This window comes from Hemicordylus capensis, chromosome 4 (genome assembly GCF_027244095.1).
Source record: "Hemicordylus capensis ecotype Gifberg chromosome 4, rHemCap1.1.pri, whole genome shotgun sequence".
NCBI lineage: Eukaryota > Metazoa > Chordata > Lepidosauria > Squamata > Cordylidae > Hemicordylus > Hemicordylus capensis.
The window spans coordinates 222,341,948-222,358,911 of record NC_069660.1 but is presented as its reverse complement, the minus strand read 5'-3'; the positions used below and the strand labels follow the sequence as shown (position 1 = coordinate 222,358,911).

General features: G+C 40.5%; 1 protein-coding gene across 6 annotated transcripts in view; it reads left to right on the top strand.

The window, feature by feature from the left end:
* CTDP1 (CTD phosphatase subunit 1) overlaps positions 1-16,964 on the top strand; it is a 129,518-nt gene that overhangs the window by 29,737 nt on the left and 82,817 nt on the right. For all 6 annotated transcript variants that reach the window (XR_008306176.1, XM_053245849.1, XM_053245845.1 and 3 more), the window contains exon 6: positions 10,036-10,126. Coding sequence is in view for 5 of the 6 variants with exons in the window: in XM_053245849.1 (XP_053101824.1) it covers positions 10,036-10,126 (91 nt within the window). In the remaining variant the exon portion in view is untranslated. The remainder of the gene's footprint in view (positions 1-10,035; positions 10,127-16,964) is intronic.

The following is a 16,964-nucleotide window of genomic DNA, read 5'->3' as shown; positions in this document are numbered from 1 at the left end:
CAGCAAGTTGCCTGCCAAAGCCAGGAAGAATACATGCCCTGAGGAAATCCTCTACCTGCCTTCTAAGGTATACTTTGCTAGGGAATAACTTGGTTTAGAAGGGCAGTGCAGAGTTCAAGATCTCAGTGGCCTCCAGGAAGAGCTTATAAACCATCTGTCAGGGCCTTTTCCTGCAGCAAAGAATGTCTTTGAGTTTATATTTTATTTTACAAAAATAACAATTCCATTTTTATTTAATCCATTTTCTAGAGATTAAAAAATGCCACTAGATGAAAAAAGATACAGGCTTTCAAGCAAAACATAAAATCCCCTGAAAAAAAGTCATCTGGTTCTTCAGTCCGATACAATATCTAAAATATTGAGCAGCTTTGAATTGATCGGTTTATTATTCATAGCTTTGCATTGGGAATGATATGATGCAAAATATGTCCAATATGGGCTGTATTGAATTGAAATTCTTGTTTCAATTTGATGCACAGACCTACTGTATTACGTTATAAATCTGGGTGATACAGAATATATTGTATTACAAAGTTGTTGTTGTTGTAAGTTTATTATGGTCACAGACCGGATTAACAAACAATCACAATTAATAGCATTGATAAGAAAATTCAAAAACTTCAAAAGTTTACAAAATCACAAGCTATTCAAATTACTAATATAGTCATTATGGAGCTTTGACGCCACAAAACAGAACTTTGCCACATTATCTGAAATTACAGGTTTAAAACTGGCCAGCATAATTTCCAAATAAAATTGGTCTGTGTGACCAGGATAAATGGCTAAAATAGGAGCAATAAATTTGGTACGAGCATCCTTATAAAACTGGCAATAAAGAATAACATGGGTGATAGACTCTATATCCCCTGAGCCACAGGGACACAGCACTGATCATAAGGAAGTCGTTTGAATTTACCATCAAGTACTGCCGAAGAGAGAACATTCAATTGTGCGAGGGTCAGAAATCTCCCAAATTTTGGTACCAAGATCTGGTCTAAATATTCAGCCGGTTTATAGTTAAAAGTTTGAGAACCCAAGTAAATTCCCTTAGGTAACTGTGCGAACTCCTCCTACAAGTCTATATCTCGGAGCCGTTGCTTCACAAAGCAAAGCGCCTGCTCTAATCCTGGCCCAATATGTATTACAAAGTAAGCAGAAGAAGATGATGCTCAGACTCAGTTTTGCATATGTTATAACTAACCTAATCTGGAACCTGATCCACATAGATGCATTTTATCACCTGCTTACACTCTTTGTTCTGGTGTTTGAAAGGTCAAAAGGCCAGAAAACACCATGGCCACACTAGTGCTTGTTTTAAATAATTAGATCTCAAATATCCCACAGATTAACTGTTGAAATCCCTCCGAATGTTATACATTGGTGTAATTATGTACGTTCTTGGGATAGGAGGTTGATTTGAATTACTTGCAGCCGCAATTTGCTATCCAGTGAAGTATCCAGTCTTGAGCTCTTCTCCTACCAAACATTTAGAGTAGGGTTCCTTTCTATGCCTACTTCATTGGTGTATAATTAATGTAGCCAGCTGTGGCTGTTTTAACCTGGAAACCAGTTAGCTCCCCTAAGCCAGTGACTTCCTTCTGTTCCAGGGAAAGGAAGAGTCAAAATTGGTGTTTCTTTTTCGGAAATTGGTTTCTGCATTAAATGAGAAAGCTTGTGGGGGACGACAAAGAAAGGACTGATGAAACTATTCTTGTTGATATTAAGGGAAAGAAGAAAAAATTGAGCCTTTGACTGAGAAGCCATGGATTATCATGAAATAAAATCTTCAGATACATTTCAACTTGAAATCTTCAGATTTCATTTCAGTTTCCCTGCCCTATTTTATAGCAGGCTCCTTTACATATAGAAGTACTTTGCAGTATTTATGGATCTCTACTTGTAAGTATTTGATAACGTGTGAGAGAAGAAGATTGATTCAACGGATGTTTATGTAGTTGCAATGTGGTCACTGCTGCAGTGATATATACATGCTTCAAACACTAGGTGGCAGTATTGTACAAAGAAATTGTTCCATATAAAGCCTTAATGTGGTAAGCTACAGAGCAATTATTAGGAATTTAAAAAACATTTGTTGATTTCTTGTCATTTTCATCTTAACAGCTCCTTCTTTAATCAAAAATTCAATGGGTCTGTTATACATTGAGAGAACAAAAATCAGATTCCGTAAAATCAGGCAAAACCATACAAATTCTGTTTTTAAGAGAAAATTACTCCTTCTAAAAACAGGCTCTCCACTAAATGTAATGAAAAAGAAACATCTCTTATAAATTATCACTTTATGGCATTGAATTTCAGAAAGGTCATGAAAGGTTTCTGGTTAGAACAAAGCCTTCTAGGAAGTAGGGTTTTCTTGGAGTTCATCTTAAGCTTTGAGAATAAGATCATGTTTCTTTCTAGTGTTTAGCAGCTAGCTTTATTCCCCCAGTACTAGGTTGGTAGGAAGGATTGAGGAGGCTGTGGTCATAGCAGCAGTTGTTGATGTGCTCCCCTAGCAGCAAATGCAGAGGATTCCTTAACTCTACTCCCCTCACCCACAGCTTGTATAAAGGAGTCCAATTATTTATTACATTTCTAGACCGCCCCATCCAAAGAGTTAACCTCTCCAGTACCACTTCATGACTTATGTGGGAGTGTTCAGTGAAAAGTGTGGTTTCTGACTTTATCCAACTTGCCAATGTTTAGGATCTGATAGTTCAACTAGGGTACCTAATTACAATCATGAAAGGAGCACCTGAAAACCTTCCCGCCAAAATTGTTCACGTGTGTGTGTATCTGCATAGAGTTTATCCAGATGAAACTCAGTCCTTGAAGGGGGAATCAGTCTATCATGCCTTCCTCAATATATTGACTTTTTAGCTCTGCCTTCTTGATCCCAGACTCCTGTAAACTGAGTGCCCTCTTAACAATGAGAGGAACAGAAATTTGCCATGTGAGATTTCACCCTCTTTGGAGACTTTAGCAGAAGGCATGTTGTTTGAAGTTAATTTTGCAGAGATCACTTTTCTTTCCATGATCTCAGGGAACTTTATCAATTTAATGTTACAAGTTATCAAAACTATCAAATGAACTTTAAGTGTGTTTTTAAAAAATGGAAGGAGGATTAAATGAAGAAATATTGAGCTGAACAATTGTCTTCATTCCCAGAGGGGCAGGAATAAATGAAGAGAAAATCTCTGCTAGTCTCTCTGTACAGATTATGCTCTTTGTTTAATTGTTTCTTTAGCCTTTTGCCTGAAGCATACTGAAGATGACTTTAAAAATAAACACACTTAAGCCTGTATCACAGGCTTGGAAATTACACATTTACTTACTTCCCATGTATCATTACAAGACTGCTAGTCCCCTGCTAAATTGGCAAAGAGGCACCTTTTAACTTGGTGATTCTCTTTATTTAGTAGGGGGAGAGTAACTGGCCCTATCCACCCCCAGCACAGTACCTCCAGTTACTGTTGCTAGGGTCTATCTGATGTTGCTTTTTAGCTTGTGAGCCCTTTGGGGACAGGGATCCATTTTATTTATTTATTTATTTCTCTGTGTAAACCACCCTGAGCCATTTTTGGAAGGGTGGTATAGAAATTGAATAATTATTATTGATGATGATGATGATGATGTTGTTGATGTAATTAAAAATAATAATAAGACTATGCAGAAATTATACTTCTAGCTCATGGTTTTGGATAAACTTGAAAATGTGAGTGCATTGTACGCATATGCATTGTTTCTCAAACATAGCTACAGGAATGGTATGTGACCACTAGGTAGCACTCCTGTAACAATGCATTGAACAAGCTGCTGATGAGAGATCCCTTTAAGGAACAAAGTTGTCAGAAGAAAATTGATGTCTGGGAGCAGATCTGCAAGAATGCCATGAAGATTTTGGGGAGAACAGGAGAGGGTGGGGAAGAATTGACCAAGTAACTCTCTTCATACAAAATATCTTCACTGGTATTTACATAAAGTAATATACCATTTACATCAAATAATTTGAAAAATTGTATTATGCTGCAAAGAGCTTGTATGTTAACTCATTGGACATTTCTCAGTTTGGTATTCAGTGCTTTAAATGATTTCAGATAGTGAGGTTTTTTTAGTAATAGATCAGCCCCATAATAACTAATAGAATCAAATGTGCAAATAATTGCTTTTGTGTAACATAAGGGGTTTAATTACTTTCCAGTAGGCTTATGAGATCACCCAGCATTCCGTGAGTCCGTCCGTCCCCCCCCCCATCAACTTCGCAGCGCTTGGATCAGAATGAACCAAATTCCATACAGCTGTAGAGACACATAGGGATGCCCCAATAGCGTAGTTTGTGATGATATCATCTGCCCCAGTCCAAGATGGTGGACACATGAACATTTGCAGCACAAGTGGGTTAACTTGTGGAGCACCTAACCAATTTGAACCAAATTTAGTCCAATTATAGGGATAGTGAAAGGAAAGTTAGCAGATTAGTTCTTACTAGAACAACTTGTGGGTTTTTTTGTGATATTCTAATATTTGTAAAAATAAAAAGACAAACATTCTTTCTATACAAATATCGTGGTGGTGATGAAACAATACATAATAGAATGCACTGAGAAATATAGCAATTTGGATGTAGACATGGAAGAAGATTGGTGTTGTAGTTTGGAAGTTCAGTTACAAAAATATATTAGCAATTCCATAATGGGTTATATTATGGTTGGGGTTTTTTTTTTTTACAAATGGAGGAATTATAGGGCTCTTGTTTGCAGTTTTACAGTGATAAAAATTTATGGGCACAAAAACATATCTGTTCTGAATGATCTTGGAGTTGTAGTGGACAGTTTGTTGAAAGTGTCGACTCAGTGTGCGGCAGCTGTGAAAAAGGCAAATTCTATGCTAGGGATCATTTGGAAAAGAGACAACTACAGGGAGACATGATAGAGGTGTATAAAATTATGGATGGAGTAGAGAGTGAACAGAGAATTTGTTTTCTCACTCACAAGACTAGAACCAGGGGTCATCCTATGAAACCGAAGGCCAGAAAATTTAGGACCAACAAAAGGAAGTCCTTTTTCACACAGTGCATAATTAATCTCTGGAATTCTCTGCCATGGGATGTGGCCACTAGCTTGGATGGGTTTAAAAGGGGCTTAGACTAATTCATGGAAGACAGGTCTATCAATGGCACTAGTCGTGGCTATAGGCCACCTCCAGCTTCAGAGACAAAATGCCTCTAAATACCAGTTGCAGGGGAACAACAGCAAGAGAGAGAGCATGCCCTCAGCTCTTGCCTGTGGGCTTCCCAGCAGCATCTGGTGGGCCACCGTGTGAAACAGGAGACTGGACTAGATAAGTCTTGGGCTTGATCCAGCAGGGGCGTTTTTATGTACAGTAGAAGGTGAAGTGCATATTACAAAAATGATACATGTATACTCTGGCTTAGACAGTTGAACATGTCTAGAAAAAAGTAAAGTAGGGCTTGATTCTTTAATGTGAGGTTTTCTGTACTTTCTAATTTATTATGTTGTCTGTCCTCCTGAAGTACATTGTAAACTTTTATGAGCAAGGATTTTGTATAATTAGCTGACCGGGCGCATAGCGTCTGTGCCCCTAGTTTGACTCTCCCCCCCCCACTTCAGCCCCTTCTCCCTGTCTTCCAGTGGGTGTGTCTGATGCCCGCCCAGCCCGTTTCTCTCCCCTCTCATGGTTTCTCCTGTTGCCACCGCCTCTTCCTGGCGGCCCAGCTGCCTCATGACCTCCGCCTCACCACAGCTGGGGCTGCCGCTTCCTTGCTGTGGCGGCCGCCATTTCCCCTGACAGCAGCTCAGTGGCTTGCTGCCGTGCATGAGCTCCCGCCACCTCAGCCTATCAGGTGCCTCCACCACCCAGCCAATCAGCTGGGCACCGGGACGCACATTCTAAAGGCACAGCCAGGAGGATTATATATAGAGATGGCAAGTAGTTGCATTACAATAAATGGCTCTGACCTTTTATTGTCAAGGCCCTGTGTAACACTGTACATATGACTTCTTACTGCTTCACTCTTATAATAACTTGTGTCTGTGTGTAAACAAGCTATTATGGATTATGTAGACTGAGAATTCTCAATGATCTTTACGGTTTCCCAATAATCATTATACAATGATTAGCCAAAAGCCTGTCAAAAATGACAGGCATAATGATGGTGAACAGTTGTTTCTCTTGTGTGTTGCCTCTTTCCTTCATCCTTTGTTTCTTTGTGCCTGTACAAGTTTTCTCCTTTTCTTCTTCCTTCTGCTCCTTGTTTTTTCTGGCCTACCACCTCTTCATTCAGTTTGCTGACACTTTGTTTTTTGTTTTCTCCCTGTTGTGGATAGCAGTATTTTTCACTGTGCTTTGGAGCATTAGTGATGGAATTTCTTAGTCAGCTGGCAGAAGCCACTCACACATCAGCTCAGTGAAAAGGAAAGCATGCAGTGACATGAAACACAGAAAAGTAGGTTACTACCTGCTTATTTTTCCAGAGGCCCAGCCTTCTATTGAAAACAGTGGTACTTCTTTCAAGTGTAGTTAACCTTCTGAGGTGGCTGTCTTCTGTAGAGTGTATGTGAAGTTTACGTCAGGTTTAAATTTTCTAAATTCTTATATATCCTAAAAGGTGAATTTATGAGTTTTGGAGCATGAGTGACTAACCGCAGCACACACTTGGAAATTATATAAGTTAAGGTTTAATCATTGGAATGAGTTCTCCAGTTTCTAAAGCATAAACTATGGTATTTAGGAGGGTGTGGGAGTTCTGCTTCTGGAACAAATGTTAGTTATGAATAGTTGAATGAGAGAGTCTGAATTCTTCAGCTTAACAAATGGTTAGTAGAGCTTGGGGCATTTTTACAAAGTGGATTTTAAGCAGAAATTGGACACAGCTAGCTAAAGGTTTGAGCATTTTAGCTACTAATGAGAACAAAATATGAAGAACTGACCTTAGAGCCATTACTTAGTGTTGCTGAAAGGAAAGTAATCTGTGCCCCTGTTGGTTGTTTGGCTGTTGTGATGTCCTTAAAGTGTTTCCATTTAGGAAGAGAAATGTATAGCTTTACTCGCAAGCTAATAAGGCAGACATTTCTTTACTCATTAAATACAGTACTTCCTACTTGAGTCTCTTGCTTATATAGCCATTGGGTGTCCTAATTCATGTATGGAAATGTAGGCCACCCACAAGCAAGAGGAATTCTTAGGAAAGTTGCAGTTTACTTGTGTAATGCTTTAACATTTTGATGTGATTTAACAATTGAGTGGAAAAAGTATAACCCAGAAATTTTCTTCAACTGATATTTGTAGCTAAACTGCCTGTTGTCCTATCCTAGTTGCTGATGCAGCAAAGCTGGTCTGTAGGACTTCAGAGAGGTCTGAGTGAACAAACTGTTACAACAGCATCCCTACTCCAACTCAGCCTTTTAAATCTCTTGACCCTGACAGCCTCCCTTGGGCTTTGCTACAGAGTGTGGATCCTTATAAGGGGACACTTCACACTCTTTATCCATCTCATGCTGGGTTGAGGGAGGTTCCTGATAAGTTGGGGTTTGACCTCTCGGGTGAGTCTGGCTCAAGGGGATCTCTGGAGGTCCAGGTTCCCTATTGCCTAGTTAATTTTCTCCAGCTGGATCTGGGTCCTGTGTCTCAGCAGCTGATGTTGATGCTGGGGACTTCCTTTCTCTCTCCAGGCTGAGTTCTGACTGTTGCTTACGGTCTGAGTTGTGGCAGTTGATTCCACTGATTGGTCTTCTGAGCAGGGTAGGGTTTCACAAATAACGTGCTTTTTTCTTAGTGCTAGCTATTTTTTATTTTTATTTTTATTTCATTTAGCATATGTATATACCACCCAAAACTTACATCTCTTAATTATACTAATTAAGTAAATGTATGAATAAAGGTAAAGTGTACCATCAAGTCGGTTTCACGAGTGTTTTGAGTTGGTTTCACAGACACAAGTGACCACAGAGCTCTTTGGTTGTCTTTGGTAGAATACAAGAGGGGTTTACCATTGCCTACTCCCGCGCATTATGAGATGATACCTTTCATTATCTTACTATATCACTGCTGCCTGATATAGGTGTTTTCCATAGTCTGGCAAACATACCAGTGGAGATTCGAACTGGTAACCTCTGGCTTGATAAGCAAGTCATTTCCCTGCTGCACCATTAGGTGGAATGTATGAAAACATCCATACAAATAACTCGCAGCCCATTGTCAAACCTGCCATACTGATGGCAAGCTAGAGATACTGACCACTGTTTCCTTCTGCCATTGTTGCTAAAGGTTTCTAGCTTTCTTGTCTAGCAAAAGCAGGGATGTTTGGTGGTAGTGGTGAACTACCATGTATGGAAATATTTGATAACTAACTTTTAAAGATAATTCATACCCCACTCTTCTCTTTCAAACAAAAGTGACTTATTTCACTTTGCTAGACCTAGCTTATGCATCTTTCTGAGTTTACATGGTGATGGTTCTCTTTAGCTAATTCTTTCAATTCATTACGCCTAGGTACTGCAAGGGTACTGCCACAGGGATGATTCTGCATGAATTTGCTGAAATTCTTAAGCATAGTCGGGTGAGTTAAGGTTGAACTTCTATCCTTAACTCTCACATTTTCTTACTTTTATGGGTTTTAAGTTATTCCAGTTACACACTTGGCAGTTTTGGCCTATTTGTATTCATTTTAAATAAATAATCAGTGGTCTCAGGGAGTGAATTGTTGAAGCCTCTTACAGGGACTGCTAGGAAGTGCTATTCCATCACCACAAGCTTTTCAGATCTCTCAAAATGCATTGTATTACTTCCTGAATCACTAGCCATGTTTTGAAAAAGGAATCTGCACAATATAGCACAGGTCATGCATTTGCAGTTTTCTGAGAAATTTTGATACTTATGTTTAAAAAGCAAATTTACACTGGTTGTCTCCAGCAGATATAATAATGGACATTCACAAAGTTGTGACCCACCATTCTGAATGTAGTCCATCTGGCAACCCATCTGTATTTGCAGTCACAGGCAAGGCAAGCACAAAACCAAGAGGCTTATCAAGCTGTCATACATGACTTGTTGGCCACAAGTTGAGCAGGGGCTTGTGTTCATTCAACAGAAATCTTGATTTCCCCCCCTGAAGCTTTGATGTAACTGCACTTTGTGTATATAAGAAATAAAACTAGCAAACAAAGCACATGCATAATTCCTCCTATTATGACAAACTGATCAAAATAAGTACTCTCAAGCTTATTTTACACTCTCTTATGCTCTGTAATTGGCATAAAGTCACGTTTTAAACAAAACCGTTTTTCCAACCATGTTCAGTCTCTATGTACACATCTTACAAGTATAACTTAAAACCTGTAATTGCAAGAATTCCTATTTAAACTCTCCCTTAACATGCTGATTTTGCTTAAGCATTGTAGCACCTTTTCCAGTGGAAGCAGTAGATCTACAGTCCCAAGGCATAATGCTGAACAGACAAGAGGATTGGTCCAATGCTGAGGCTTTTTAAGAAAACGCATGAATGTGTTAAGATGAGGCATGCTGCTAGCTGTGCTTGTGCAGCATCACAAAACACAAAGTTATATTGGACAGGCAGAAATGTTGGTTCAGATGTTAGGAATCTCTGTATTTACTTCTCGAAGAACTATAACTATAAAGATAAGGCTCAGACTTTTTGTTTCCATTCCATATCTTGTTTATTCTCTTCAGTTGTGTTCCATGTTCTGTTGGTTACTATCTGTGGTCAAAGCATAACAGTCTGAATACAAATGTCATTGAATTGTGCAGAGTTACTTATTTAACAGTATTTAGTGTTAGTGTGATTACATGATCTTCAGAATCATTTGGGTTTAATATACAATAATTAAAATGTGTTGCTAAAATAATACATATTACGACACTCTGGAGAAGAATGGTGCATAGTATGAGGCTTCTTGCTGGTGGGGAATATATAAAATATATAATATCAATATAGTCTATAATATTATACTATTGAATAGATATTAATGAGACTTTCTTTTCCCCCCTTCTTCTTAAAAGGGTTCTTGGATCCTGAAAAGAAGCTTTTTTCCCATCGAATTTTGTCAAGGGATGAATGTATTGATCCAGATTCTAAAACTGGGAACCTTAGGTATGTATAGGGAGTACAGTGATGTTTGTGGAACACATCGCTATAGAGATTGAATGAATGAATGAACGAATGAATAATAAAGCACGAATGGGTACTGTTAGAAAGAACAAATAAAATTAAGTTGTTTTCATGTGAGACTTTGTCTCCCAACTTCTCACCTGGCATACAAACATTTATCTCTGCTCTATTGTAAAGAAATAAAGGTTATTTCCTGCATGTCAGAAATTGATTGCTGTATTTCTTAAAAAGACAGCTGAGATCTGAATTTTGCCTACATTCCTTCTGAACTGATTTTCAGGTTGCATGGTGGTTAGAACTATTTAAAGGAATAAAATGTTTCTGCTAAAAACAGGTTCAAATGACTGACTTAGCATCCAGAGTAATTTTGTTGTGCATTCATTTTGCTCCTGTTAAGTTTGATTTATAATTATTATTTCTTGTTTACACAGTCAGACAGGTGTTATTGACTGGTTTGCTTTATCCAGACATCGAGTCCTTCCCAAGGACCTGGGATGCCAGAATTTTATTGTCAATTGTTATAGATATTGTCGCAGAATATAGGCTGTTCCCAGTAAAGCTGCTTTTTGTAATTGGCTGATGGTGATTTTTGTGGCCCCTATGGTGTTGAGGTGCTCTTCAAGGTCTTTTGGAACTGCACCCAGGGCGCCAATGACCACTGGGATTATTTTGGTCTTTTTCTGCCACAGCCTTTCAATTTCAATTTGTAGATCTTTGTATTTGGTGATTTTTTCTATTTCTTTTTCTTCTATTCTGCTATCCTGTTATTGCTATGTCGATTATTTTGACTTGTTTTTCTTTCTTCTCGACTACAGTTATATCTGGTGTATTGTGTGGCAGATGTTAGTCTGTTTGTAATCGGAAGTCCCATAATATTTTTACATCTTCATTTTCTTCAACTTTTTCAATTTCATGGTCCCACCAATTTTGGCTAGAGGTAGCTTGTATTTTTTGCAGATGTTCTAGTGTATCATCCCTGCTACTTTGTCATGCCTTTGTTTGTAGTCAGTCTGTGCGATCTTTTTACAACAGCTGATTAGGTGGTCCACGGTTTCATCTGCTTCTTTACAAAGGCGGCACTTGCTGTTTGTTGTGGATTTTTCTACTTTTGCTCTTATTGCATTTGTTCTTAGTGCCTGTTCTTGTGCAGCCAGTATTAAACCCTCTGTTTCTTTCTTCAAGTTGCCATTCTTAAGCCATTGCCAGGTCTTGGTGATGTCTGATTTTCCACTTATATTGTGCAAATGCTGATGATGATGATGATAATGATATTTTACATTTATATCCCGCTCTTCCTCCAAGGAGCCCAGAGCGGTATACTACATACTTGAGTTTCTCCTCACAACAACCCTGTGAAGTAGGTTAGGCTGAGAGAGAAGTGACTGGCCCAGAGTCACCCAGCTAGCATCATGGCTGAATGGGGATTTGAACTCAGGTCTCCCCGGTCCTAGTCCAGCACTCTAACCACTACACCATGCTGGATCGTGCCTAATATACAAATGCCATCAACCTTTTTATCTTACCTGTGCTCCCACTGCCCAATATAAAGATAATTTCCACTTTGAAAAAAATAACTTTGTTCAGGTAGCAGAGATCTCGAGTTTTGAGTTGCAGATCTCAAAGCTACTAATAGTTAACTGTCTCATTTATTCAGTCAAATTCACTAAATGCTTATTTTGAATGACTAACCCTTTAGAGAGGCCATAAAGTGCCACAGCTGACAGAGGCAAACTCTGATATATCGTTAGATATATTTGTATATCAGATATTCCGACAAATAGAATTTTATGAAATATATCAAATTTTATAAAATTCTTCATATATGTTGAGGTTGCCATATGTCTATTGCAGAACCCCCCTATGCCTGTGTTTCAGCTAATCGACCTTTATATCTACTTATAAAGTCAAAGAGAAATTATTTTAGCTTAATGTACTGCTAATTGAACAAGCACAAGTTCTCACTCAATGAGGATTAAAATGTATCACCAATTTAAAAAGTAGATTCAGTATCCAGGGAGATGCTGTGTTAAAATAACCTTACATATAGTAAGGGGATTGGAGTGAGAACATTCAAAACCAAGGACTGCTCCATTATCTCCACACAAATACGGAGAGAGGGGGAAATAAGAATATTTTCTGTATACAACAAAAATGTCCAAATAAGCCCTAACAGAGCTATAGAACTAAGTCAGGCTTGTATTCCCAGGTGTACCGAGCTGTATCTGATAGGTTAGGGATCACTGCTGTATCTGACAGATTCATAAAAGCACAATGTTGCTGCTCTGTGACAAGTAACAGAGTATCTGGATCGTAATCCGTTGCATTCATAATGAATGGGTTCTGCGCCAGCGCAGGTTATTTTCAGCAGTTGGGGTGTGTTCTTGCTGTTTCCATTAGACCGCCTATGCTTCTACACCTCATAAACTTAGTTCCTCGGTGATAACAGATACAGAAAAGACAATTTGCTACAAACGGTTTAAGACTCCTGGATTGGATAAGGAAAACAAAACTCTTAACATTTAAAACAAGAAGTGCCCTGGTGACTGTGCCCCGGACTTGTCCGGTGGTGTGCAGCTTGCAACTACTGATTAACAACCAAAGGGCTGCTTAACAACAAATCAATAGCCCAACAGAAAGAGCAGAAAGAATAAAAATTCAATCCCCACAATAGCGTCAAAGCCAGTGATTAAAACAACTTTTAAATGCTGCACAGAATGTTGGACAAAGCTGCTGACAATGGATAGCCATGACTCATGCTTGCTTTGCTTAGGGGAGCAGCACAACCCAACAACATGCAAGATATATTGCTCGTTTTTAAAACAGCCTCTGAAGAACCGAGCACTTCGTCTCCGAGCAGCCTTATATGATGAGGCACTTCGGTCACCCACACAAAGACTGACGTACTCTTCAAGGTCTATGTCGAGCACGGGACCGTGCATGGATGAAATTCCTTTGGTGGAACCTGCAACAACTCAGTCTGAAGCCATCAAAAGAGCAGGAATTCAAGCAACCGGAGATGGTGGAGAAGAAACACCACCATCATAAAAAGCACAGGCATTCTTCTGCTGAAGAGGAGGACTCCCTCCTTTAAAACAACAACAACAACAAAAAATGGATCAAGAAGACAGACTCCAGGAGGAGTGCACCCTCACGGACAGTGGCGCAAACTGAACGAGCTGCAGATGAGGGACGAGGCGCCTCGACATCAGCGTCAAGCAGAGCGCCTACGACATTGACAGCCCCGAGAGCAATAACCATGGCGTCAAAGACAGTGCTCTCTTCAGTATCAAAAGAACAATTACTGCCCAAGATAACAACATTGGGACAATGGAAGCTGACAGAATTGTCTCTGGCTCGAACGCCAATACAATCACTGACGGCGGTAATGCTGCAGCAGGACTACCAAGCAGCAGTTTATGAGGGCTTCAGAGAAGAAGCGACAAGAGAGGAGGAGGTTGCCTTAGACGCCAAGATGACATGACTGCTTGCTATTTTGGAATCCTCAAACAGTACACCATCTAGCTTGATTTTCCAGGGGTTCATGAGCAGAGGCCTTGATATCGACCACGACACGGATGAGGGAACACTCTCTGTACCAAAAACCCTGTCAATTTCACCAATAAGAGCACAGCCTTTGACAATGGGCTCTCCTGAAGGTCAATAATGAACACAGATTATGGATTTCTGCCAGGAGTGCATTCCACAGCCCAGGAGCAGCTACAGAGAAGGCCTGCCTCTGAGTCACCACTAGACTTGTTGGTGGTAACTGGCGACGTGTTGGTGGTAACTGGGACCTCTTCAGATGACCTTAATGTGCAGTGGGGATTGTGCAGAAGAAGGCATTCTCTAAGATAATTCGGACCTAAGCCATTCAGGGCTTTAAAGGTAATAACCAGCACTTTGTGTTTTGCCTGGAAACATATCAGCAGCCAGTTGCAAAACAGGCATAATATGGTCTCTCCGTGTTGCCCCAGAGACCGATTTGGCTGCCACATTTTGAACTAACTGAAGTTTCCGAACTACATACAAAGGCAGCCCCATGAAGAGCGCATTGCAGTAGTTAAGATTGGAGGTTACCAGCTGCTGCACCACTGTTTTGAGGTCGTCTTCTTCAAGGAATGGACGCAGCTGTTGAATCAGCTGAAGCTGATAGAAAGCACTCCTGGCCATAGCCTCCCCCTGAGATACCAGGGTGAGGACTGGGTCCAGGAGTACTCCCAAGCTCCGTAACTGCTCTTTCCGGGGGAGTGCAACCCCATCCAGCGCCGGAAGGTCTAACATCCCTCAGATTCTGAGCCCCTACAATGAGCACCTCCGTCTTGCTTGGATTCAGCTTCAGTTTGTTATCCCTCATCCAGCCCATTACTACTTGTAGGCAGGCATTTAGGGAATGAATGCCACTTCCTGATGATGAAGATGAAAAGAAGTAGATTTGGGTGTCATCAGCATACTGATAACATCCAGCATCGAATCTCCTGATGACCTCACGCAGAGGTTTCATGTAGATATTAAAAAGCATTGGTAACAGAATGGAGCCCTGAGGGACTCTATATAACAGTTCCTGTTTTGAGGAGCAACTGTCACCAAGTTCCACCCTCTGGAATCTACCCAAGAGATAGGAGTGGAACCACTGCAAAGCAGTGCCCCCTATCCCCAACTCCCCCAGGTGATTCAGAAGGATACCATGGTAGATGGTATTGAATGCTGCCGAGAGATCCAAAAGAACCAGCAGTCACATGCCCTCTTTTGATTCCCCGGTAATGGTCATCCATAAGGCCGACCAAGGCTGTCTTAACCCCATAGCCAGCTCTAAAGCCATTTTGAAATGGGTCTTAGATAATCAGTTTCCTCCAGAACAGCCTGGAGCTGGTTGGCCACCACTCTCTCAGTCATCTTACCCAACCAAGGGAGACTGGAGACTGGCCTATAACTATTCATTGCTAAGGAGTCCAGGGAAGGCTTCTTAAGAAGCGGTCTAACCATTGCCGCCTTCAAACAAGGGTTTGAACAGAAATCAAACTCCTCACAACCCAGGACAGATCTGCTGAATGCGAACCTGCGGATGCAATGCACTCAGACCAAAATCTTTTTTGCTGCATGCACCTCTACCACATAAGTCTTCAACTGGGTCCTGTGCTGCATCCTGTCTAATTTGAGCCGAGTTCTCCTCCACTTGTGTTCCAGTCGCCTACACAGAATATATCACATTTGGAAAGTTCAACAAGAAGCTTTATGCAGTGTGCAACATGTGGCATTGCATGTACCTCCAGCACCTAATAGAGAGCCAGATACAGTGCCCACAGTAACATTTACTGCTTGTCAAACTTCAACTCCTCCAGCACAACCACAGATACCAGTGCAACCTAAAAAGACAGCAAAGAAGAAAACACTCCCTGTATTACTCCCAGAGGACGAGGGGGGGGGGTGAAGAGGGAGATAGATATACCACGGATTCATCTGAAATGGATTATGGAGGGGGTGATGATCCTGATCTCCCAGCAGAAGTGCTACCTAAAACTTCCTTGTCACCCTCAGAGGAGCTAAAGGCCTGTCATGCACAAATAAGGGAAATGGCTGAAGTTTGGGGGTTAGAGTTGAAACAACCTGAAGTAGATCTAAAGGGCCCAGTTTATAATATGATGGCTAGGGCAAGGGTATTTCACCCAGTGGCGCTTCCCATGCTGCCTGCTGTTACAAAGGCAATTCAGTTGGTGTGGGAGGTGCTGCAAATGTCAACACCAACATCAAGAAAATTAGAAAGGTTGTACAGAGTACAGGAAGAGGACAACACTTACCTGATGTGACATCCTGTGCCAAACTCTTTGGTCGTGGAGTGTGCAGCTTCTTTGAAGGGTAGGCAGCGGCATACTACTCTTGAGGAAAAGGAAGGAAGAAAAATAAATGTATTAGGAAGGAAAATATATGCCACTTCCAGCCACTCTATAAAATAGCAAATTATGCCGCATGCCTTGCCAAATATGATCACGATCCAGATAAACAGTCTGCTCACCTGTAATGTATCCACCTGGACCTCCCCGCAAAACACACACACACACACACACACACACACACACACACACACACACGAAAGAAGAAACAGAAACACACAAGGATTGTCAATAGATGGTGGTCTGCAAGAAACTGCGCAAGAACACTCCCCAACTGCTGAAAATAATGGGAGCACATGCAGGGCAGTTGGAGGTGTAGCAAGGAGCTAGTTAACTTATCCGTGAGGTTGCTGTGCAGGCGCAGAACCCATTCATTATGAATTCAACAGATCACTTCTAGGTCATAAGTTACAGGCGAGCAACCTGTTGTTTTGTTTTAGAGTCATTGAACAGCTTAAGTCTTTTCTTTTTAATATTTGTTTTATGGTACTCAAATGTATTAAAGCTTCTAATATGAGACTTTGTGAAGAGTGTTACTCTCCAAAGAAGTAGCACCACAACCTTTTGATCCATTTATTCTCCCATTGTATGTACAACATGATTTTCTACAACAATTAGTCTGGCTTCCTAACCTGAGCATTTAAGGAATTCCAGTTTGAAACTTCTGGTCTCTGGAGTATCAGGTAGACCCTCCTAGATAACTTTGTACCAGAAAGTCTGTCTTGCTGACCATGAAACTGCTATAACTGGCAGCGTTTTGTTAAATCATTCGCTGTTCAAGCTAAGCCTTGTTATTTGTCTGAGGGTGTACTAGGTGTTACAGTTATATTTGCCATCGCTGTAAATGAGATGTAATTTTAAAAAGTGTGTTTGATACTCTGGTCATCTATAGTTTTAAAGCTGAAGGGCTTCTTCTTTGGTCAGTTTATCTA